At 43.9% G+C, this 26314-nt stretch overlaps 1 protein-coding gene across 5 annotated transcripts in view; it reads right to left on the bottom strand.

Annotated features, from left to right (window-relative positions):
* LOC132821781 (mediator of RNA polymerase II transcription subunit 12-like protein) overlaps positions 1-26314 on the bottom strand; it is a 604412-nt gene that overhangs the window by 148162 nt on the left and 429936 nt on the right. For 4 of the 5 annotated variants that reach the window (XM_060834551.1, XM_060834553.1, XM_060834554.1 and 1 more), the window contains exons 16-20: positions 16326-16470; positions 16056-16174; positions 9913-10056; positions 4412-4575; positions 1010-1141 (exon numbers count right to left, since the gene is read on the bottom strand). In XM_060834551.1, the coding sequence (XP_060690534.1) occupies positions 1010-1141; positions 4412-4575; positions 9913-10056; positions 16056-16174; positions 16326-16470 (704 nt within the window). The remainder of the gene's footprint in view (positions 1-1009; positions 1142-4411; positions 4576-9912; positions 10057-16055; positions 16175-16325; positions 16471-26314) is intronic. The other variant, XM_060834556.1, reaches the window with a different exon arrangement.

Here is a 26314-nt window from a genome sequence, read left to right as displayed (position 1 = left end):
AATTCAAATAATTGTGATCTTTTTTCCCCCAGAAATTTGTGTCACACACCAGGGCCCCTTTAAAAATTAATCACAAGAGATTATGATTAACTCTCTGTTGACTGATGGGATTTTTTTTCCCCTGATCTCTTTGCAACACACACTGGAAGAATGCAATACTTGCATGGCTTTTCACTATCTCACGACATCTCAATACCCCCTAGAGATGATAAACAAAGAAATAGCCCTGTCTTGGTTCATCGCTGGATCACATAACACCAGTGAATCGGCAAAATGTATGATGGTCTGGAGGTGAACATTCCACGACAGTGGCTCCAAACCCCAAAGGTCTTCACAGCACTCACTCATCAACTGTTTTACCATAGCTTAGAAGTCACATGGAAGTTCCACTATCTTTAAATATGTCAACACACTTATCAAAATACATGTTTTCAATCTATGTCAACCTTATTAGGATTCAATTTGAAACAAAATAGAAAGCCCTCTCAACAGAAATTATTATTTGGGTACTCAAGGGAGTCGATGGCCTAGTGGCACTATCACTGGACTGTTAATCCAGGGACCTAAGTAATGTCCTGGGGACTCGGGTACGAATCCTGACACAGCAGATGGTGGAATTAAACATCTGGAATCTAATCATGGCCATGAATTGTCTGTCGGAAAATTCCACCTGATTCACTAATGTCCTTTAGGGAAGGCAACTGTCATCCTTACCTGGTTTGACCTACATGTGACTCCAGACCCACAGCAATGTGGTTGACTCTTAACTGCCCTCTGGTCAATCAGGGATGGGCAATAAACGACAGCCTTGCCCGCAACACACCCGTTCCAGGAATGAATAAATTAAAGAAAACTTCTAACCAAGCTGTTGCACATTTCTGGTTTGCTTATTTTGTCAAGTAACACTTGGTGCTGAATACATATTAACAGAGGAAAAACTTATATGTATGAAAAGATCAGCCAGCCGCCCAGAGAAGGAACCTTTGGGTCCTGGAGTTTAAGTACTCACCTGAAAAGATCACCAAACTTGCTTCTTAAGTGACTGCAAGATACATAAAGATCATACAGGTAGGCCAGAATGCATCTTTCGGGAGAGGAGCATTCTGAAGGATTGACAACATGCTTTACTACCCCACACAGCCTGCAAGAGAGAGGATACAGACAGGAAGTTGGAAGGATCAGACAGCAGAATGAAAGAAACAGACCGTTCAGGTATCCCCATTTTAGTGGAGGGCCATTAACCGTTGGCTTGAGCGGCAGCATTTCCAAGAACAATTGAGAGCTGACCTCCATTGCAATGTTAACGAAAGAGGTACATCCACCCCACCACCCAACGTCATCCAAATAACACCAGTGTTCTGGTCCCAAACCAACACATTGCAATTTGAGCCCAGACTGCTGCCTACAACGCTCATTGGATTGGGTGAACTGCTGGCTTGACACCACACTTGACTTGGTTCTTCATTGATATTGGTGGACAGTAACATGGGATTAGACGCAAAAATAGCAAGGCACCTTCCCTATCTGTTGCACAATTGATTCAAATTTTCTTCCTTGAGCTGTTTTACACTTTGTCCCAGATACCTCTGGTTTCAGAGAATATCAATGACGAGGCAGTACCACATTCACAATGAGCCGAGCACGTTTCCCCTCCAGGCCACTCACTGTCCTGACTGGGAAGGTATGTCATTGTCACAGGGTCACATTGTGGATCTCCCTCCCTCATGGTACTGCGGGTTTAATCTACACCAAATGGAGTGCAGCCGTTCAAGAAGCCAGCTCACCACCACCTCCGGGGACAACTAGGGAGGGGCAATAAATGCTGGCCCAGCCAGCGACACTTGAGTCCCGTGGATAAATTTTTAAAAAGGCAGTGAATCTTAGTGACTCCCTTGGCTAGGACAACATTTCCAGGCCAGCCTCTGAACCCAGCTTCAACTGGTCGACACCAAGACCAGAATACAACAACAAAAACACCCAGGGCTTTTACTCTCCTGTCACCAGGGCATGAATTTTTAGAACTTGTTGCCAACTATAGAGAAGACCTGCATTTATGTAGCACCCAGCCGTCATTTGGTAACGCCCCAAAATGCATGTGTTAGTGGCACAAGGAGCCAGAAATAGTGCGATACATTTCTCTTTGAAATATCTGTGCACAAGTACTGCCTCATATGATACGCAGCCTGGATGGATAGGGGCAGCATTTTCTTCCAGCTTTCAAAGGCTAGACTGTTCTACAGGCAATACTGACTGCTGGAATGGGAGTGATCCCGGAGCCTGCTTGACTGTAACAAAATGTTACAGAGTACATCAGTTAAAAGAGGGACAGGAGGATTAGATAGAATGCTGGGCAGGCAAAGGCCTAATGGTATTATCGCTGGATTGTTAATCCAGAAACCAAGGTAATGTCCTGGGGAGATAGGGTCAAATCCCACCATAGCAGATTATACTTAATAAATATCTGGAATTATGAGTCTAATGGCGACCATGAACCATTGGTGATTGTCAGGAAAACGCCATCTTGTTCACTAACGTCCTTTAGGGAAGGATACTGCCATCCTTACCTGGTCTGGCCTCCAGATCCACAGCAATGTGGTTGCCTCTTCACAATTAGGGATGGGCAATAAATGCTGGCCTGGCCACTGACGCTCTCATCTCATGAATGAACTTTTTTAAAAAAACTGGCATGTGGGCTTTGACCAATGGAGATGACCAAGAAGGTTAAATTTGAAGGAGATTGTGAAAGAGGTGCAGTTTGATCGGCCTTTACTAATGTCACCAAAAGTTGGTCAGTCCTTATGAGTTGGGCTTCCCTGAGGTTTAGGACCCTGGGGGTTCAATCCTACAATTCTGAGACACTGTTCTCATAGACTGTACTGTCTCCACTCCTATGTGCTGCTGCATCTGGGTGGGACTTTGCCTCACCAAAGGGTGACTATCGGCTGACTCTCCGGAGTTCCAATAAACACTTCCCCCATTACCCACCCATCTGAAACTCTCTGACACAAGCTGTTCCATCCTCTCTTCAGAATCTTGAGATCATGTGGCTGCTGACTGCAGTGTTATACATCACCTTGTTATCAGCATTCGCCTTATATGACAAAAGCAACAAGACTTTAGGGCAGAGGAAGTTTAAGGAAGTTAATTCTCGAGCACAGGGGTGTGATCTGAGGATTGAAGACACTGTCATGATACTGAGGGAGGGAAGACACATAAAATTCAAGAGGCAGAGGGGTGAAGTGTGCTAACTATTCTGTAGGATGGGAGTCAATTGCAAAAGGATAAGGAAGGTGGGGAGGATTTATAAATCAGGATGAGCATTTTGAAAATGATACGTTGGGAATTGGGGACTCAGTGACAGGGAGGACAGATCAGCCAGTATTAGTAAATAAGACACTGGGACAGCTCCACATGAGTCAAGGGATCCTATGGAATGGAAGGTGGCACAGAGAACATCAAGTTCCAAGAGCAAGGAGTAGATCCCAACATGTAAGAGGCTGTTTGAGTGAGGAGCCAGTCTGGGGTTAAGGTATGGAGCTTTGAATAAGAACCAAACTGATAGCTCAAATATTTAGCTGCAGGAAATGCGAGCTAATTAGCATTTAATTTTGAACTGGAATGCAAACAGTACAACACCAATTGTGGAGCTCAGAGTGAGAACAGGGAAGTGAAACTGATGTCAGGAGCATAACAATAAATAGCAAAGTGGACCAACAATTGTGCTTATGGTAAAACCACCAAGTCACTGGCGATGATTTGGCTTCCTTGGCTCAGGTGGGCATGAGACAGACAGATGGACATCAGGAAGCAGGGATATTGGAGTAAGACAGATTGGTTGACTGTCAAAAAGTGTGGAGTTGGAAAAGCACAGCTGGTCAGGCAGCATCCAAGGATGCTGCGCTTTTCCAACTCCACACTTTTCGACTCTGATCTCCAGCATCTGCAGTCCTCACTTTCTCAGAGACTGGTTGACTGTGCAAAAGGCCACAAAAAGGACAATGCACCCAGGATGCAACGATTCAGGATCAATCCAATCTGATAATCTGGGTGTGGCTGGAATGAAAACCAACCAAACAGACAGAACGTTGACAGTAAACAAGGAAGTAATTACATGGTTGAATATTTACAGCAGAAAGATTGAAAAAAAACCAGCAGTCAGCAAGAAGACAGAGGTCCAACAAGGGTTTAAATGACGAACAGTGACTGTTTACCAGCAGAGGTTAAAGAAGTTAAATGGTCAATTCAATGCTTAGAACCATACCAAATCTGATCACTGAGCTCCGCTGTTAACTATGCTGAGTGATGGCCTGACCCGAACTGCACAAACCTGGTTATAACAAACTAAGCTTCACCTTGACCACTGCAACCAACTTTACCACGAGTCTGCAAAGGCTCAAACACCACTCCTCACCCTTCAAACACTTGTGCCGTCTGGTCGGGGTTGAGCACGAGGCAAGAATGATAGCGTCGTAGCACCGCCACGATGCACAGGCACAGTCCTGTGGTGTAGCTCCCAGCCAGACTCGAGGATTTCAGCAACAACTCCGCCTCCACTACACTCAGTTCGTTCAGTAACTGAGACATTGAACAAAATACACAAGGTCAGAGCATAAATTATATCATTAGTACATGTTAAACAATCGCAAGTGAAATAAGATTCAAGCTGGAGTACAGTACTGTGCCCAACTCTTGGCATGTCTCTTTAGGAAGGATTACGACAGCTGGGAAAGGACTTATAAAGGCAGTTTGCCGGAATGGTACCGTGAATGAGGCATGGCCTGAGGAAGGGTCACTCAACCCAAAACGTCAACTCTGATTTCTCTCCACAGATACTGCCAGATCTGCTAAGCTTTTCCAGCAATTTCTAGTTTTGTCCCAGGAATGAGAAACTTTAGTTATCTGAAGAGTGAAATAGGGTCTTAAAAACTGTGGCTACTGAGATAATGGAAGTATTGTCGTTAATTTTCCTAAATTCTCCAGAACCTGAAAATAGCAAATAGGACTCCTCTACTCAAGGGGAGGTGGTAAGGAGGAGGCTACACGACATTAGCTCGACATTGATTCCAACGCCTTTCCCTATGATCAACGAGGGAGAAGGTTGTTTCTGAGCACTTACAAGATTTTAAAATTATTGGAAAAGTCAGCAAGGTTTTGCAAAAGGGAAACCATTTTTAGCCAATTTATTAGAAGTGATATTATTTATCACAGCACCAGAGACCCGGGTTCAGTTCCAGCCTCGGACGACTGTCTGTATGGAGTTTGCACATTCTCCCCGTGTCTGCGTGGGTTTCCTCCCACAGTCCAAAGACGTGCAGGTCAGGTGAATTGGCCATGCTAAATTGCCCATAGTGTTAGGTGCATTAGTCAGAAGGAAATGGGTCTGGGTGGGTTACTCTTCGGAGGGTCGGTGTGGACTGGTTGGGCCGAAGGGCCTGTTTCCACACTGTAAGGTATCTAATCTACTACCACAGACCATGGATAAAGGGGAGCCTTGAGAGTGACTGCACTTGGAATTCCATTAGGCTTTTGACAAAGTGCACCATATGGGAGCTCATGGTGTAGATGGAAATTAGTATGAGGAGAAGATTGACCAGCTAAGAGAAAACAAGGCTAATGCTCAAATGGAGTCTTTTCTGATTACCAGGATGTAATGAGTGGAGTTCCACAGGGCCCAAAAGGACATAGCTTTTAACAATTTTTATTAATTACTGAGATGAGCAGAGGCAAGGCACGGTGGTTAACATTGCAGATGACATGAGATCAATTGGAAAGCATGTTGTGAAAATGGCAATAAGGAGGTTGTTAACAGATGTAGGTAGATTGAGTGGCCAAAAATGCGGCAGATGCAGTATAATGTGAGAAAACATGAAGTTGTTCACTTTTGTAGAAGGAATCAGAAAGCCGGATATTATTTAAATAGAGAACAACTGCAGAAGTCTAAGGTGCAGAGGGATCTCGGTGTTCGAGTGTGTGTCACAAAAGTTAAACCCAAGTGCACCAAGTAATTATATTAAATCCTTTATTATGAGAAAGCTTGAACATAAAAGTAAGGGATTTTATGCTTCAGTTATACAGGATGTTGGTGAGGCCGTCTTGAAAACTATGAAGGAGCTTTGCTCTCCTCATTTAAGGAAGAACATAATGCAGTTTAGTGACTGTTTATGAGATTAATATCTAGAATGGGTGGGTTGTTTTACAAGATTGGGCAGGTCATACTACATTTGTTTCAGCTGGAATTTAGAGGGGGGAGGGGTGACATGATTGAAGCACCGTCAGTTCTGTTACAACGCATGTTTCTTCAATGTGAATTAGCTTTAATGTAATTGAAGAGTTTTGACCGTTCTTTGTAGATTGTGAACTTTCCTTACCTGTATTGGCTATAATGCAATTCTGCCTCCATTAGTTTTAATGGTGTGGCTATCGCGTGATTTTGTTATTACACAAGATCGCACGAGAGCAGAACTTTTGTGTTATATCAGAACCGACTATATAGAAGATGCTGAATGGTCTTATTAAGGGGGATACGAAGAGGATGTTTCCCTTGTGGATTACTCAGAACTGTTCAAGAATGAGGGATCTCACTTTTAAGGCAGAGATGCAGAGAATCGTTTTTCTCAGAGCCCTGTGCAATTTTGAAACTCTTTATCTCAGAATATGGTGGAGGCAGAGTCATTGAATATGCTTAAGCCGAAGATAGATTCTTGTGAGATGAGGAAAAATCAAAGGTTATCGGGAATCAGTGGGAATCTGTAACTCAAACAGGTCAGCCTTGCTTTTATTGAATGTTGTGGAGGTGCTAGTGTTGGACTGGGGTGGACAAAGTCAGAAGTCACATGACACCAGGTTATAGTCCAACATGTTTCTTTGAAATCACAAGCTTTCCAAGCGGAGCTCCTTCATTGGTTGAAACTCCTTCACCTCACAAAGAAGCAGCTCTCTGAAAGCTTGTGATTTCAAATAAACCTGTTAGACTATAACCCAGTGTCATGTGACTTCTGACGTACTGATGACAGAGTGAACACAAGGAGGTGAATAGCCTAATTCTGCTCCTGTTTCACATGATCATACATGGCACTGTTTGCCTTAGGGCAAAGAAGGGCAAAGGGAGATTTAGCAGAGAGGTTCAAATCATTGTAGGCTTTAACAGTGGAAATAAAGGGTAGCAGGAGACAAGGGTCATATTTTTCTGCATGTGGATAAACTAGGATGATTACATTCTCTACAGTGTGGAAATAGGCTCTTCGGCCCAACCATTCCACAGCGACCCTCCGAAGAGTAACCCACCAAGACCCGTTGCCCTCTCACTAATGTATATAACACTATGGGCAATTTAGCACAGCAAATCCACCTGATCTGAACATCTTTGGATTGCAGGAGGAAACCGGAGCACCCGGAGGAAATCCCAATGCAGACAGACGGAGAATGTACAAGCTCCACACAGACAGTCATTCAAGTCTGGAATTGAACCTGGGATCCTGGTGCTGTGAGGCAGCAGTGCTAACCACTAAGCCACTGTTTAATGTACTGCATTAAAGGACAGTGAAAAACTGTTTCAACAGGCCTGGTGTATGGCTGCGAAAAGGAAACAAAAATACACTGGGAGTGAGACTAAAACAGAAGTTCCTGGAAAAACTCAGAGGAGAGAAAGCAGAATTAACGTCTTGGGTCCAGTGACCCTCAGTTCTGAACAAGGAGTTAATTCTGCTTTCACTCCACAGATGTGGCCAGACCTGCTTAGTGTTTCCAGCAATTTGTGCTTGTGTTTCCGATTTCCAGCATTCCTTGGGTTTTTCTGGTTCAAGAGTGAGACTAATTGGGTAGCACTATCTTCAGCAGCCAGCGGCTTGGGGGGGGGGGGGGTGGGGTGTAGAATGGCCTCATTCTGTGGCAACACTTTGCCACACTGGACGTAACAGGGCATCAAATAACAACTGACCAAATGACCTTTCAATTTTGACTATATTCCCGAGATAGTTCATTCTGCCATTAATTCACACATGCTGCAAGGTGACAGGTTCGATAGCCAGTCGGCACTGAACTGGTCAATTTGACCTTCAGCAGTTGTGGTAATCAGCTTAGCACTGCCAGGGAAGGAGGGGAGACAGAATCGCCCTGGACTCCTGCTGTTTTCACTTTTTGGAAACTGTTGCTGGAAAGACTTCACAGCCAAGAGCCCAAAAAGGTGAGGGGTCATTTATCTGTTTACCCTGTGCCATCTCTAACATTGGCACTGGCCATCCAGATTTCTGTGTTTGCAATGGTCACGTGATGCTGTGGAATTAGGACACAGCCAAAGACATTTCCTTCAGGAGAGGAAAGGGGAATGAGTAAACAGAACAGAAAATGACGGAGAGAGATGTAATCCTGCTCCAAAATGATGAACAAAAGTCATAGGAAATACTTAATGAAAATAGAACTTCTATTGCCTCTAGTATCTGGTCAGAGTTTCCCTCACTGACCCTTTATATAAAGCAAAATGGCTGACCCATCAAAAATGTGGGGAAAAGTATAAATTTATAAAACAGGTCTGAACTTAAAACAATGCAAGTCTTGAATAGATATTTGTGAAACTAGAAAAGGGTTCAGAAAAGATTTGCAAGGATGTTGCCAGGGTTGGAGGGCTTGAGCTATAGGGAGAGGCTGAACAGGCTGGGGCTTTTTTCCCTGGACCGTCGGGAACGGAGGGGTGACCTTGTAGAGGTTTATAAAATCATGAGCGGCATGGATTGGGTAAACAGGCTCTAGGGTTGGGGAGTCCAGAACGAGAGTGAATACGTTTAAGGTGAGAGAGGCAAGCTATAAAAGGCAACTTTCTCATGCAGAGGTCGGTGCGAGTATGGGGTGAGCTGCCAGAGGAAGTGGTGGAGGCTGGTACAATTACAACATTTAAAAGGCATCTGGATATGTATATGAATAAGAAGGTTTCAGAGAGATATGGGCCAAGTGCTGGCAAATGGGACTAGATTTACACAGGATATCTAGTCAGCATGGATGTGTTGGACTGAAGGGTCTGTTTCCGTGTTATACATTTCTATGACTCTATAACTGGGTAAGCTCGAAATGAAAAGCTCCGATAATTCAACATTCTTTTGTGACTAACCTGCTCAGAAAATGTCTTCCTGGTTTAAGCGGAAAAATATGTTTATTCATTTATAATGGAATGCAATTCATTTTTAGTTGTTTGAATAAGACCTGTCCCATAAAGTAAAGAACTTGCACTTATATAGCACCTTCCACAACCCCAGAGCATCCTAAATTTCTTTACAATGAAGTTAATTGTAAATAGCACTACTGTTGCAATATGGAGAAAGTAGCAACCAATTAATGCACAGCAAGCTTTCTCAAATGGCAATGTCATAACACTCTTACTAATGGTGGCTAAGAGAATGTATATTTGCCAAGATCGCCCTATTCTTCTACAGATCAATGGTGTGAGTGCCCTTAATATCCACCCACAAAGGCAGAGGGAGTCACAATTTAGCAACTCATCCAGAAATTTTAGATATTTTGTTTCCAATTTGGTCAGGGTCAAATCAGGTTTCGCGGACTGAAACAGCAGCAACAACAGCCTACACCTTTAGCTCTTCACAGTAAATCATTTGCATTATGCATACCAAATCAACACTGCTTTTAAGTAAATTCATTTCTCACAGCTGCATTCATGGACAGCCTTTCCAAATCCCTGCTCTCCTCTATGGAGATAAAAGAGAAGGCAAACTGCTGCACAAGTAATTATGTGAGGACTGACAAGGGGTCAAGGGTGTGTTCAATCACAGCTGTTCACAGTCTGGAAAACTGGATGACATCCTTAACCATCAGAGTAACATTCAGGGGTCTTATAACTTTCTCCCCATCTGTGGCTTATTCATAAATGTTCTTGAATGCATTACATACCTGTTATTATAATCTCACCTGGATTGCAAAGTCAATCAGGCCATTGATATTAAGGGCGCACTCCATCATATCAAAAATGAGCTGGATGTGGTGAGCTAAAGGCAGATGGTATGAAGTTCCTGAGGCAAAGCTAGTGATTTGTTCCAGGACATTACTGGAAATCTGGAAAGAGATTTAAAATTAATGGATTTTTCCTCTCCTCCCAATAAGTGTAAAATAGCATTTCCAGTTATAGGAAATTAGTTGTGTTCGAAATCTTTCCAGGCTGTTTATACAGACGAGACCTCTGGCTCCACCAGGAGGGTTGACAAGAACTTTTGCACTGTAATGCAGTCATTGGAACACTACGTTAAAAGGTTTTAGCAAAATTGAATTGAGGACAGACAGCAGCGGCAATGAGTTGAAGACTTCAAAAAGGTCAAACAACCCAGTTTTAATTGGAGCCAGATGATTTATTTAATTTTAATAGCCACATATGTAAAAAAAAAATTGGTTAGAATCACTATTAAATAAATGTGTTTCATCTCCCATCATCTTGTACAAACATATTGAAAGATTTGTCCTGCCAGAGCAGGAGGTTTTGCTGTTTAAATAATTGTATATATCCATATGTACACAATCTCAAAGCCTTAATGTAAGTATATCTCCTGAATGACAAGAAACCGAAGCTATATAAAGAAACATCTATTATCCTCACAAGACAACGCTGGGGAAGACTGTTAACTTTTCATGTGCCTCTTGTGTCAGAAGTCACGATATAGATACATTGGGATTCAACAAAGTCCTTTGAAATGGTTTCATGTAAAGAGGCAGATGTGCACACAAACATTATCCCGTCCCCATCAGCAACTACAGTCATTGGCACTAATTAATTTCCTGTGTGACTGCAGAAAATGTATCTATGTGCAAATGTTCTCCCACAAAAGTACTTTCCCTATGTCAATTAAAACAAAATGAACAGTTAACAAGGGCTTGTAGTTTTCTTTCAAAAGTTCTATTTAGATTCCAAGATTGCAAAGGTTGTCTACAAATACTGATGGAAATGTTTACAACCATCCAGGTGTAATGGCATTTGTATGCTGGAGAAACTCAGCAGGTGTGTCAGCATCTGTGGAGAGAGAAACAAGTCAACGTTTCGAGTCCAGTATGACTCCTCTTCAGATTTACTGAGTTTTTTTAAAAAGAGTTCTTTGCATATGTTTCAAATTTCTATCATCTGCACTACTTTTTTTTCTATTTACAGGAGAGAAGTGGTCTTGTTTCAAATCTATTGAACACTGGTAAAACCACACCTGAAATACTGTGTGTAGTTCTAGTCCCCTTGCCTAAGGAAGGATGTACTTATAGAGAGACAGAGATGGAATCCTGGGATAGTGGGACTGACACACAAGGAGAGATTGAGGAGTTTGGATTTGTATTCTCTGAAGTTTAGAGCAGCGAGAGGCAATCTCATACAAACTTATGCAAAATTCTTAAAAGGGATAGACAGAATAGACGCAGAAAGGATTCCCCTGCCTCTGTCTCAGAATAAAGCATAAGCCATTTTGGACTGATGTGAGAAGAAACCACGGAGAGGTGGTGAATCTTGGGAACGCAATCCTGGAGAGCTGTGGAAGCTCAGTCATCAAATAAGTTCAAGGCAGGGCTCAATGGACTTCTAGTTACAACTGACATAAAGGAATTATGGGGATAAAGCTGGAAAATGGCATGAAAGTGGGTAGCACGGTGGCTCAGTGGTTAGTACTGCTGCCTCACAGCACCAGGGACCCGTGTTCGATTCCTGTCTTGGGGGACTGTCTGTCTAGAGTTTGCACATTCTCCACTTGTCTGAGTGGGATTCCTCCCAAAATCCAAAGATGTGCAGGCCAGGTGAATTAGCCATGCTAAATTGCCCATAATGCAGTGTTAGGTGCATTAGTCCGGGGTAAATATAAGGTGGGCGGCATAGGTCTGGGTGGGTTGCTCTTCGGAGGGTCAGTGTGGACTTGTTGGGCCGAAGGGCCTGTTTCCACACTGTAAGGTATCTAATCTAAAGTAGATGATCAGCCATGATCTATAATGACAAAGCAAGCTCCAGGAACTGAATGGCCTACTCATGATCCTAATCCAGATTGTATGATTTTTGTGTGGGACTGCTGCACATAAATAGCAATTTGAAATTGAAGTACAGATCTTAATATAGGCACCGGAACCTAATTCCTTCAGATCGTTTTGTGGCCTGGAGTTTGAAGGGGGAATCTAGGATCCCTAATGGAGTTATAAAGTGGGAAGAGATTGTGCTGTATGATATTAAAATCAATCTAAAATGGGATAATGATATATTTCAGTGGAATCTAACACTTTGCCTGTATCATTAACCTGGTGGTAGAAGCTACTGAATTAGGCCACCTCACAGTTCACAATCACTGCAGTCAGAAATCTGAAACAAACTTCACACAGTTACACCTCAGGTATTAAGAATAGAGGCACTTAGCTGCTCAGGGAAATGGTTAGCAACACTTAACCACACTTTAACAAGATGTGAAGATCTTATTGAATCATTCCAAAACAGCCAGCCAGCTAACCGGGGATGACTGAGTCTGAAGAAAACAGCCAAATAAAAATCGCGAAACTTTACTTCATTGAATCCCTACAGCGTGAAACATGCCCTTCGACCCACAAAGTCCACACCGACCCTCTGAAGAGTATCCAGCCCAAACATATTCCACATTACTTTACATTTACCCCTAACCTACACAACCCTTAACACTATGGGCAATTTAGCATGGCCAATTCATCTCACCTATACATAGAGTCAAAGAGATGTACAACATGGAAACAGACCCTTCGGTCCAACCTGTCCATGCAGACCAGATATCCCAACCCAATCTAGTCCCACCTGCCAGCACCCGGCCCATATCCCTTCAAACCCTCCCTATTCATATACCCATCCAGATGCCTCTTAATTGTTGCAATTGTACCAGCCTCCACCACTTCCTCTAGCAGCTCATTTCATACACACACCACCTTCTGTGTGAAAACATTGCCCCTTAGGTCTCTTTTACATCTCAACCTAAACCTATGCCCTCTAGTTCTGGACTGACCCACCCCAGCAAAAAGGCATTGTCTATTTATCCTGTCCATGATTTTGTAAACCTCTATAAGGTCACCCCTCTGCCTCCGACTCTCCAGAGAAAACAGCCCCAGCCTGTTCAGCCTCTCCCTGTAGCTCAAATCCTCCAACCCTGGCAGCATCCTTGTCAATCTTTTCTGAACCCTTTCAAGTTTCACAACATCTTTCCGATAGGAAGGAGACCAGAACTGCACGCAATAATCTAACCGTGGCCTAACCAATGTCCTGTACAGCCGCAACATGACCTCCCAACTCCTGTACTCAATACTCTGACCGATAAAGGAAAGTATACCAAACGCCTTCTTCACTATCCAGTCTACCTGCGACTCCAAGGTCACTTTGTTAGCAACACTCCCTAGGACCTTACCATTAAATCCTGCTAAGATTTGCTTTCTCAAAATGCAGCACCTCACATTTATCTGAATTAAACTTCGTCTGCCACTTCTCAGCCAATTGGTCCATCTGATCAAGATCCCGTTGTAATAGACAATAGACAATAGGTGCAGGAGTAGGCCATTCTGTCCTTCGAGCCAGCACCACCATTCATTATGATCATGGCTGATCATCCTCAATCAGTATCCTGTTCCTGCCTTATCCCCATAACCCTTGATTTCACTATCCTTAAGAGCTCTATCCAACTCTTTCTTGAAAGTATCCAGAGACTTGGCCTCCACAGCCTCCTGGGGCAGAGCATTCCACACACCCACCACTCTCTGGGTGAAGAAGTTTCTCCTCAACTCTGTTCTAAATGGCCTACCCCTTATTTTTCAACTGTGTCCTCTGGTTCGGGACTCACTCATCAGCGGAAACATGCTTCCTGCCTTCAAAGTGTCCAATCCTTTAATAATCTTATACACCTCAATCAGATCTCCTCTCACCCTACTAAACACAAGGGTATACAATGTATCCTTGAAAGGTATATACCCTTCAACATAAGAGAGTCCCGCCATTCTGGGAATTGACCTCGTGAACCTACACTGCACTCCCTCAATAGTCAGAATGTCTTTCCTCAAATTTGGAGACCAAAACTGCACAAAATACTTCAGGTGCGGTCTCATCATGGCCCTGTACAGCTGCAGAAAAACCTCTCTGCTTCTATAATCTGAGGTAACCCTCTTCGCTGTCCACTACACCTCCAATTTTGGTGTCATCTGCAAACTTACTAACTATACCTCTTATGCTCACATCCAAAATTTTATATAAATGAAGAAAAGTAGTGGATCAATCCTTATGGCACTCCACTAGTTACAGGCCTCCAGTCTGAAAAACAACACTCTACCACCACCCTCTGTCTGCTATCTTTGAGTCAGTTCTGTATCCAAATGGCTAGTTCACCCTGTATTCCATGAGACCTAACCTTGCTAACGATTCTGCCACGTGGTTCCTTGTCGAACACCTTATTGAAGTCCATATAGGTCACATCTTTGGACTGTGGGAGGAAACTGGAACACCCAGAGGAAACCCACGCAGACACGGGGAGAATGTGCAAACTCCACACGGACAGACAGTCACCTGAGGCTAGAATTGTACCCGGGTCTCTGGTGCTGTCAGGCAGCAGTGTAAACCGCTGAACAACTGTGCTGCCTGAAGGCAAGGAAAGAGGCCATTCAGCCCATTCTTTCTGAAAGAGCAGCCCAATTAGCCTTACTCCCTCTCTAATCATCTACAATAAGTGTAGACGATGCAAGCTGAGGGAACTGCCAGGGCAATTAGACAAGGCATTGATGAGGCAATATCTGGAGTATTGCATACAGTATTGGTCCCCGTATCTGCAGAAGGATGTAATTTCATTGAACGGAGTTCACAGAGGGTCCATCTGATTCATTCTAGAGATAAACGGCTTGTCTTAGGAGAGGAGATTGAGCACTTTACATCTATTGCCATGAGAGTCAAGACGAATGAGCAAAGATCTAATATAACATGCAAAAGAAGATTGACAAGTAGACGTAAAGCAGATGTTTTCCCCACATGGGGCAAACTAGAATGACAGGTCATACCTTTAGGGTAAAGGGTGACAAAATTAAAACAGAGACAAGGGGGAATGACTTCTCTCAAAGTGTCCTAAATCTGTGGAATTCACTACACCAGAGTATGGTAGATGCCAACACACCGAATAAGTTAGAGGAGGAGACGAACAGAGTTTTAATTAGCAAAGGATAGAAGGATTATGGAGAGCGGGCAGGAGGGTAGAGTTGAAGCCAAGTTGATCAGCCATGTTTTTATTGAATGGTGTTGCAGGCTCAAGGGACTGAATGGCCTACTCCTGCTTCTACTTCCTATTTTGATACACAAGCCACATTATTTTATACCTGAAGGTGTGGAAGTCATGCTTAAGGCTTTCAACAATGAGTCAGGAATCCCAAATCCTTCACTCAATGGGAGTCCTCGACTTGGCAGAAGGTTGTTGAGATGCTGGCCTGGTAACTCTGAACCCGTCAACGTGTGCTTGTGTTTCTAAAACTCATCTGGATGCAGCTGTCTCACTGCAGCAGTCCCTGAACAGAAAATCATGGGCAGATTGTGCCCTAATTCGTTCTGGGTTCTTGTCAAGAAAATTTAGGCCCAATTTTCTAGTTGTGCCAAACACAAGTCACAAGGTCACAAGATATATCAGCAAAAGTAGGCCGTTCACACTATCAAGTGTTGTTGAACGGGAGAAAATTCCAGAATGCAGATATGTTGAGACTGACCAGAGAATGCTAATTAAGGGATCAAAAACCAATGTGGAAACAAAGCCAAGAGAAAGTCTTAGTTGTTAACTTGCTTCCACTGATGGTGTCCGCATGATTTTGCTTTAAGTTTTCAGCACAGCAACAGTCCATTCAGCCCAACTGATCCATGTTGTTTTTATGATGTCCCAAATGCGCAGCCTTCTTCCAGCCCTCTCCATTTTGCCATATCACCATAACCTGCTATTACTTTCTCCCTCGCTTAACCCTTGAGTGAATCCATTCACTGAACTATTCCTTTCAATAGAGAGCTCTGCCTTTTCAAACATCCTACTGTTAATGGTAGACCGAAGCAAGACCAGAAAACAGCACTTTCGCACCTGAGATGTCAACTGGTGTTGGTCGAAATAGGAGAGCTGCTGAAGTTTGGCAAAAATTGTCTCTAGGGTTAGAGGGGCTTCCTGTTTGGTCCTCTTCGATTTTTGACTTTCATCACCAGCTGCACAGGCAGGAGGATGGGTTAAAAACAATACATTAGTTACACAAGCTCATTAGATGCAGCAACGCTTTATCAAGTGGAGTTTTTAAAACAAAATTAACATTCAGTGTGAAACTGTGCATGCAGCTAATGCTAATGAAACGTGACTCACTGGTCTCTGCAGTACTTTTCTTGTTCAGTATTTTCAGGATATCCTTGATAATCTTTTTCAGCTGGTGCCGGGCTTCGTCTCTCTGCTTCCCCACTCCATACAGAAGGATGATTCGTTGATTGCACTCGTGACTTGAAGTCTCATCCTGTGGTTAGTGAGTAAGGCATGTTAACTAAATCCATACAAGGTCTATTATGGTAACCAATACATTGGCATTTAAATTCCATTGCTTAGCATATTCGCATGGAATCTCCCTTGTGTGCAAATGTAAGTAATCCATCTATATTAAACAGGAGAATCAATGAACGAGAAGGAATTAGACCCCATAATTATGACAGTCAATGTTTAATATTGAAGTCAGTATCTCATAACAAACTATTTCTGGTGTGATGCTCCTGCAAAGTGATTGTTAACAGGGAGATGGTGGCATCGTGTTACTGCCACTGCGTGTGTAATACAGAGGCCCAGACTAATGCTCTGGGGACACAGCATCAAATGCTGCCAAGGGAACTAATGGAGTTTAAATCCCACAAAAAGAATCTGGAATTGGAATTATCCTCAGTAATGAAGACCATGACCCAATCATTGATTGCCATCTGGCTCACTGAGCTCCTTCAGAAAAGGAAATCTGCCATCCTTACTCGGTCTAGTCGACACGTGAAGCCAGACCCACAACAATGTAATTGACTCTGAACAGCCTTCTGAAACATAGCAAGCTGCTCAGTTCCAGGGCAATTTGGGAATGGGTGACAGATACTGGTATCGTCAAGCTGCCCAAACCCCGGTAAAGAACGATACATGACTGTCACACAACAATAATTGGGTTGATTAGCAGAACTACCATATCTCTCAATTTTCCACGCACTGTGGTACCCAGGACAACAAACACAGTTTACATAAAGAGGCCCAATCCTCTGTTTCAGGACTAAAGACAACACCAAGTCTAGGGCTGAGGATTGACTCGTGCTGCCCTAGATGTCACAGCACTTCACAGAAAGACAGAGGGCTGGAGTTAAGATGCTTCGAAGAGGAAGTAAAAGAAACATCTCAGAAACCCACACAGCAGGCCATACTTATAACATTTATTCTATAGTTACAGAGGTAGTGGTCTGGAAGGCAGTCATATGCCAAAGCTTCTCCTCCAGTGAGAGAGGAAATAAAGTGCAAGGTTATGAGGAAAAAGCAGGAGATTAATTGGATTGTTCTATGTGACAGCTAGCATTGGAACTAAGCCAAACTTCCATCCACTGAGACAAAGTGAGGACTGCAGATGCTGGAGATCAATGTCAAAACGTGTGGCGCTGGAAAAGCACAGCCGGTCAGGCAGCATCCGAGGAGCAGGAGAGTCGATGTTCTGAGCATAAGCTCTTCATCAGGAACATTCCTGCTCCTCGGCTGCAGCCTAGCCGGCTGTTCTTTCCTAGCACCACTCTTTTTGCCTTCCATCCATTGACTCCATCTATATGTCTCGCTGCCTCAGGAAGGCCTCAGTGGGAGACCCCTCCCACCACAGTTATACTCTCTTCCAAACCTCTTCCGTTGGGCAGAAGATACACAAGTTTAAACACACGTACCAGCAGATTCAAGAGCAGCTTCTTCCCCATTGTTTTTAGACTTCTGAAAGTACCTCTCAAATTTAATACTGACCTTGTTCTTTGTGCACCTTCTCTGCAGCCGTAACACTATATTCATCGCTCTGTCAAATGAGGACGGCAGATGTGGGAGATCAGAGTCGAGAGCGGGGTGCTGGAAAAGCACAGCAGGTCGGGCAGCATCCGAGGGAATTCCTGATGATGGGCTCTTGCTCCTCGGATGCTGCCTTGATCTGCTGTGCCTTTCCAGCGCCACACTCTCATGTTTGTTCAATGACCCTAATGCTATGATCTGCCTGTATTGAACGCAAAACAAAACTTTTCACTGTACCTAGGTACATGAGACAATAATCAATCAAATCAAACTGTGAAGTGACTGGTCTTGTTCTGTGTTGCATTATTCTTTGATACTATTCCAAGAAGAGCAATAGAAAACATATGTAAGTAATGTTTTTTATTAATCTTTAAAACTTAAAAAGATTACTGGCTGTCGAATTTCAAGGACATACATTGATCGTTTCTTGAAGATTTACTCTCGCTGCACTATTGAGGATGAAAAGGTTTGATTAGATTAGATTAGATTACCTACAGTGTGGAAACAGGCCCTTCGGCCCAACAAGTCCACGCCGACCCACTTGCCAATTTTTTGCTGACCATTGGTACTCACAGCAGGTCAGGCAGCATCCGAGGAGCAAGAGACCTTCATCAGGAATTCCCTTGGATGCTGCCTGACCTGCTGCGCTTTCCCAGCAACACATTTTCAGCTCTGATCTCCAGCATCTGCAGTCCTCACTTTCTCCCATTGGTACTCAGACACCCTACCTGAAATGTTGCTGTCAGTTTTTAACTTCATGGTGCAACACAGTTTTGACTTTTAAAAAAAAGATGAGAGTGCTTCCCATCAAGTAATCCCAATCCACTCTAGGTAGTGGGCAAAATGATTACAAGTCCCTGCAAAATGCCCTGTTAACCAAATATACAGCAGTACCAGCATAACATTCAGTCAAGTAACAGATGAATAACTTTCAGCAAGAAACCCCTCAGTTTCACCTGCACTCCAAATTCAAAGGTGCTAACATAGCCGGTTCAGGTCCTTTTAATTAGCATTGAGACCTACGCCAAGACCCTAGTCCTAGATATTCAAGAGAATCCATGTGAAGCTACCAAACAGGACAGAAGCAGCAAGTGATAGATAGAGCTAAGTGATCCCACAACCAACAGATCAGATCTACGCTCTGCAGTCCTGCCACATCCAGTCGGAATGATGGTGGACAATTCAACAACTCACAAGAGAAACCTCCATCCCCAGTGATGGCAGAGCCCAGCACATCAGTGCAAATGATAAAGCTGAAGTATTCACAGCAATCTTCAGCTAGAGGTGCTGAGTGGATGAGCCATCTTGCCACCCTCTTGAGGCCCCCAGCACTGAGTCATACCAGTCTTCAGCTAAATTGATTCAGTCCTCGTGGTATCAAGAAACAGCTGTAGACATTGAAATGGCTATGGCCCCTAATAACATTCTGGGAATAGTACCGAAGACTTGTGCTCCAGAACTTGCCGCTCCCTAGACAAGCTTTTCCAGTACAGTTATAAAACTTGAATCTACCTGACAATGTGGAAAATTGCCCCAGTATGTCCTGTACATAAAAAGCACGACATATCCAACATGGCCAATTACTGCTCCATTAGTCTATTCTCGATCATCAGTCAAGTGATGGAAGGGGTCATCAATCGTACAATCAAGCAGCACCTGTTCAGCAATAACCTGCTTAGTGACTCCCAGTTTGCATTCCACCAGGACCACTCAGCTCCTGACCTCATTACAGCCTTGGTTCTGACATGGACAACAGAGCTGAAAATCCAGAGGTGAGGTGAAAGTGACAGCCCTTGACATCAAGGCTGCATTTGACAGAGTGTGGCATCAAGGAGCCCTAGCAAAACTGAAATCAGTGGGTTTTAGGGGGAAAACTCCTCACTAGTTAGAGTCATACCTGACACATAGAAAGATGGTTATGGTCGTTAGAGGTTAATCATCTCAGCTTCAGGAATCACTGCAAGAGTTCCTCAGGGTAGTGTCCAGGGCCCAAACGTCTTCAGCTGCTTCATCAATGTCGCTTCCTCTATCATAAAGTTAGAAGTGGGGTTGCTTGCCAATCTTGTACAATGTTCAGCATCACTCACTAATCCTCAGATACTGTAGCAGTCCATGTTCAAACACAGCAAGATCTGGAAGACTTTCAGACTGACAAGTAGCAGGTAACTAGACATGGTGTCAAGAGATGGTTGGAGACACTGGATATTGGTCTCACCTCATCACTGGAATTCAGCTATTTTGTCAATATTTGAACCAAGGCTGTAATGAGGTCAGGACCTGACTGGCCCTGACAGAACCCTGGGTGTCCCTGAGCGGGTTATCACACCACACAAATTCCAGTCTATGACCATCAGCAATAACAGACAATCTAGCCATCGCCCCTAGACATTTAATGGTGTTACCATCACTGAATCCCCGACTGTCAACATCCTTGGGGTTACCATTGATCAGCCAACTGGACTCACCACATAAGCACCAGGTCTACAAAAGCAGGTCAGAGGCTAAGAATACAGCGGTGAGTAAGTACGTCCTGTCCACCATCTACAAGGCATAAGACAGGAGAATGATGGATTACTCTCCACTTGCCTGGATGGTTTCAGATCTAACAACATAAGCAGCTTGACACCGTACAGGACAAAACAGCTCACTTGATTGGCATTACATCCAAAAGCAACAACTCCTACCACCAACGTTCAGTACTATCTGCAAAGTGAACTGCAGAAATTCACCAAAGATCCTCAGACAGCACCTTCCAAACCGACAACCACTTCCATCCAGAAGGACAAGGGCAGCAGATACATGAAAACTCCACCACCTTCAAGTTCCCCTCCAAGCCACTCACCATCTGGACTTGAAAATACATTACCATTCCTTCACTGTCACTGGGTCAAATTCCTGTCAGTCCTTCCCTCATGGCATTGTGGGTCAACCCACAGCAGGTGGACTGCAGCAGTTCAAGAAGGCAGCTCACCCCCACCTTCTCAAGGGTAATGAGAGATGGGCAATAAATGCTGGCCCAGCCAGCGATGCCCACATCCAACAATAATGAAAAATGAAGAACAAAAATCATTGCCGATAAGCATGAAATGTTCTGCTTTTAGCTCTGAAAATGCAAAATGATCACAAAGAAAATAACAACAAACATTATTTTTTGACCTGTTTTGGAATCTGTCAGACCACACAGGAGAAGAATGAGGAAGTACGTTTCTCCTATCTTCCCCTTTTTGCTTTGAATTTTCAGCAACGAAACAGGCCAATGGACCCAACGGATTTACACTTTTTTTAACGTTCCGCATGACCAGCCGCCTCCAAGCCCCTTCATCTTGCCAGATCCCCGAAGCCTTTAATATTTTCTCCCCCACCCGCTTAATCTTTAAATGTACCCATGCACTCAGATACCTCTTGTGGTAGTGAATTCTGCCTTAAAACCAGGAGCAGCAAGAACAGGAATAGACCGTTTGGCCCTTGAGTCTGTTCTACTGTTCAACGGAATAATAATTAAAAACCTTACAACATGTTTCAAATAGACCTGCTGGACTATAACTTTCTCCATCCCAGTCCAACACTGGTACCTCCACTCAATAGAATCATGGCTGATCTCAACATTCCTCAAGTCCACTTCACCGTATTTTCCCTGCAACCTTTGATTCCCTGACTGATCTAAAATAGACACAGGGACTTGGCCCCACAGCTCACTGTGGCGAGGGGTTCTAAAGACTCTCAAACTTCAGAGAAGAAAGTCCTTCTCATCTCAATCTTAAACTGATACCCCTTTATGCTGAGACTATGCCCAATGGTCCTGGACTCCCCCATGACAGGAAATATCCACTCAGTATTTGCCCTGTCAAGCTCCTTAAGAATTCAATATGTTTAAAAAGACATCACCTCTCATTCTGCTAAATTTGAATGATTCCAAATTGTAGCATCGTACATATGTAACCACCCCGTGGCTCAACACTTTAACTCTCCCTCCCACTCCACCGAGGACATGCAGGTCCTTGGACTCCTCCACCGGCAGAACACAACAACACGACGGCTGGAGGAGGAGCGCCTCATCTTCCGCCTGGGAACCCTCCAACCACGAGGTATGAATTCAGATTTCTCCAGTTTCCTCATTTCCCCTCCCCCCACCTTGTCTCAGTCGGTTCCCTCACCTCAGCACCGCCCTCCTAACCTGCAATCTCCTTACTGACCTCTCCGCCCCCACCCCACTCCAGCCTATCACCCTCACCTTGACCTCCTTCCACCTATCCCACCTCCATCGCCCCTCCCCCAAGTCCCTCCTCCCTACCTTTTATCTTAGCCTGCTTGGCTACTCTCTCTCATTCCTGATGAAGGGCTTATGCTCGAAACGTCGAATTCCCTATTCCTGAGATGCTGCCTAACCTGCTGTGCTTTAACCAGCAACACATTTTCAGCTGTGATCTTTATAATCATCAAGTTCAGGACTTATCCACAAATGAATACATTTTTCCCATATCTACTCTGTCAAACTCATCTGAAGACTTACATTGGGAAGTCAGCCAATGTTGGTATGCTTCACAACAGTACAATTGATATGTCAGACCCAGATTTGGGTAATTGGGAGTACATATGCTTAATTGCAGTTCTGATTAACAAACAAGGAAGGATAATGGGCACAGTTATTGTGCAACGTGACTTCGGTGCACATTCACATTTTTTTTCAGTCACTCATGAGATCATGGACAGGGCAAGTAGGCAAGGTTTTTTCCCTTGGTTGGGGCAGTTCTAGACTAGAGGACATTGGTTTAGGGTGAGAGGGGAACCTTTTCACACAGAGGGTGGTGCATGTGTGTAATGAGCTGCCAGAGGAAGTGGTGGGGGCTGCTGCAACATTTAAAAGGCATCTGGATGGGTATATGAATAGGAAGGGTTTAAGAGGGATATGGGCCAAATGCTGGCAAATGGGACTAGAATAATTTGGGAAATCTGGTCGGCATGGAGGAGTTGGACTGTAGGGTCTGTTTCCGTGCTGTACATCTCAGATTCCTTGTGAGCATCGCTTGCTAGATAAGCATTAATAGCCCTTGTGAAAATGGTAGTGAGCTGGTTTCTTGACCCGCTGCAAATTCTTGAGGTGTAGGTAGCATCACAGTGCTTTAGGAAGGGTGTTCCAAGATTTTGACCCAGTCACAGTGAAGGTACAGTGATTATAATATCACAACAAGGTGGTGTGGGGTTTATAGTGGAAGCTGCAGGTGGTGGTGATCTCACCATATGTGCATGAGTTGAGAGTGTGGCGCTGGAAAAGCACAGCTGGTTAGGGCAGCATATGAGGAGGAGAATCGACGTTTCAAGCATAAGCACTTCATGAGGACAGTGTATGTTTTGTGTGTGTTTTGTGTGTGTGTGTGTGTTTTGCGTGCGTGTGTGTGTTGGGGGGGGCGCTAAGGGGGCTGAGAGATCAATGGGAGGGGGAGGGGTATCCTGGGGTTAAGGTAGCTTGGAATGTGATAGGTAGATGAAGATGCGGTTGAAGGTGATAGGTCGGGCAGGAGGTTGGAGCGGATAGATGGGAAGGATGGACAGTTCAAGAGACAGCAATGAGTTGGAAGGTTGGATCTGAGGAGGAAAATGAGGAAACTGGTGAAATCCACATTGATCCCACGTGGTTGAAGGGTCGCAAGGTGGAAGATGAGGCATTCTTCCACCAGACTTCAGGTAGTTAGGGTTTGGGGATGGAGAAGGCCCAGGGCTTGCATGTCCTTGGCAGAGTGAGAGGGGGAGTTGAAGTGTTCGACCACAAGACAGTGGGGTTGTTTGGTGTAGGTGTCCCAGAGATGTCCTCTGAAATGTTCTGCAAGTTTGCATCCTGTCTCCCCAGTGTGGAGGAGAATATATTTCTGTGCCTATTGATAAAACATTAAGATGAAAGGCAGAGGTTTATTTTTTAAAAGCGAGCATATTAGTTCTTTGGTCACTGAGTGCTAGATAGTCAAGTATGTGCACGTGAAGTACATTTGCCTGTATTATCCAAGGAATTTGTGAGGGCTCTTGGAACCAGAGTTGTACAGCATGGAAACAGACCCTTCAGTCCAACTCATTCCATTTGCCAGCATTTGGCCCATAGCCCTTGAAACTGGTCCTATTCATATTCCCATCGAGATGACTTTTAAATGTTGTAATTGTACCAGCTTCCACCACTTCCTCTGGCAACTCATTCCAAACACGCACCATCCTCTCTGTGAAGTTGTTACCCCTTAGGACCCTGTTAAATTGTTCCCCTCTCCCCTTGTGCAATGGTAGTGTTCCTTCCCCTGGACCAGAAGATTTGGTTCAAATTCCACCTATCTGGAGCCCATCAGAACAGACTGATCAGAAATATCTAAAAGTATTTGTTGCTAAAGTTGGTACTCAGTGATGTCTATTGGAGAACATTTTCTGACACGATTCCAACTCTAACTGATGCAAAAGACTGAAAGTATTGTGCAATTATTTAACTTCCCTATTAACAGAAAACAATTTAAAAATTCAGGGGGGTCAATTTGGGAGCAACAACCTATTCCTCTTTCAAAATGAGGTCATGTCTGAGCCATCTCAAACAGATTAAAAGATAACTTGAGCCTAAAACAAAGAACCATATTCTATTCTTATTGACAGTTTGGACAACTAGAAAAATGAATTGTGGTCTTAGCAATGATAAGCAAGAGGTATATATTCATTTATTTCAAAATTATATATAAGAAAATGCTGAAAAAATAATGGAGTGATTCACAGCTGATCACAGGTAATAGTATACAACATGATCAGAAGGTTAGATGCGGTGAACAGTGAGAGATTTTTCCTCAGATAGTGATGGCACGAGGGGACATATCTTTAAATTGAGAGGTGATAGACATAGGACAGATGTCAGAGCTAGGTTCTTTCCTCAGAGTAGTAAGAGTGTGGAATTCCCTGCCTGAAACAGTAGTAGACTTGCCAACTTTAAGAGCGTTTAAATGGTCATTGGATAAACATGTGGATGATAATGGAAGAGTGTAGATTAGTGGGGTTTCAGATTGTTTTCATAGGTTGGCGCAACATTGAGGGCCGAAGGGCCTATACTGTGCCCTAATGTTCTATGGTGTAACTAATTTGCGCATTTATAGAGTCATAGAGATGTACAGCATGGAAAAAGACCCTTCGGTCCAACCCGTCCATGTCGACCAGATATCTCAACTCAATCTCGTCGCACCTTCCAGCACCCGGCCCATATCCCTCCAAACCCTTCATATTCATATACCCATCCAAATGCCTCTTAAATGTTGCAATTGTACCAGCCTCCACTACTTCCTCTGGCAGCTCATTCCATACACATACCACCCTCTGTGTGAAAAAGTTGCCCCTTAGGTCTCTTTTATATCTTTCCCCCCTCCCCCTAAACCTATGCCCTCTAGTTCTGGACTCCCTGACCCTGGGGAAAAGACTTTGCCTATTTATCCTTTCCATGCCCCTCATAATTTTGTAAACCTCTATAAAGGTCACCTCTCAACCTCTGACGCTCCAGGGAAAACAGCCCCAGCCTGTTCAGCCTCTCCCTGTAGCTCAGATCCTTCAACTGTGGCAACATCCTTGAAAATCTTTTCTGAACCCTTTCAAGTTTCACAACATCTTTCAAATAGGAAGGAGACCAGAATTACACACAATATTCCAAAAGTGGCCTTACCAATGCACTGTACAGCCGCAACATGACCTCCCAACTCCTGTACTTAATACTCTGACCAATAAAGGAAAGCATACCAAAGCTTTCTTCACTATCCTATCTACCCGTGGTTCCACTTTCAAGGAGCTATGAACCTGCACTCCAAGGTCTCCGTTTGAATGGAGAAGTATCTACACTGAACTTGTTTCGAGTTTCGTTTGAATCTAATCATGAGTCAAACTCAGGAAAAATTTTCAACCTTAAATAACTTTACAGGTACAACTTTCAGGAGACTCACCTCCAGCTACAAACTCTGTCTTGCAGTTCCCTGATTTTATCTGACTATAACCAAGGGCCTAATTTGAACAGAAACAAAAACAGACATTGCTGGTAAAGCCCAGGTCTGGCAGCATCGGTAAACAGCAATCAGAGTTAACGGTTCACGTTCAGTGACCCTTCCTCAGAACGGCGGTAGCAAGGAAAATATCGGTTTATGTGCATAAGATCAGGTGGGCGGGGGGGGGAATGACTATTCGTAGCTAACAATAGGCAGTGTGTTCCTGAAGAAGGGCTTATGCCCAAAACATCAATTCTCCTGCTCCTCAGATGCTGCCTGGTCTGTTGTGTTTTTCCAGCACCACATTTTTCAACTCTGGTCTCC

This window comes from Hemiscyllium ocellatum, chromosome 13 (assembly GCF_020745735.1).
Source record: "Hemiscyllium ocellatum isolate sHemOce1 chromosome 13, sHemOce1.pat.X.cur, whole genome shotgun sequence".
NCBI classification, from domain to species: domain Eukaryota; kingdom Metazoa; phylum Chordata; class Chondrichthyes; order Orectolobiformes; family Hemiscylliidae; genus Hemiscyllium; species Hemiscyllium ocellatum.
Note: the sequence above shows the minus strand (reverse complement) of the source record. Positions and strands in the feature narration are given on the sequence as shown.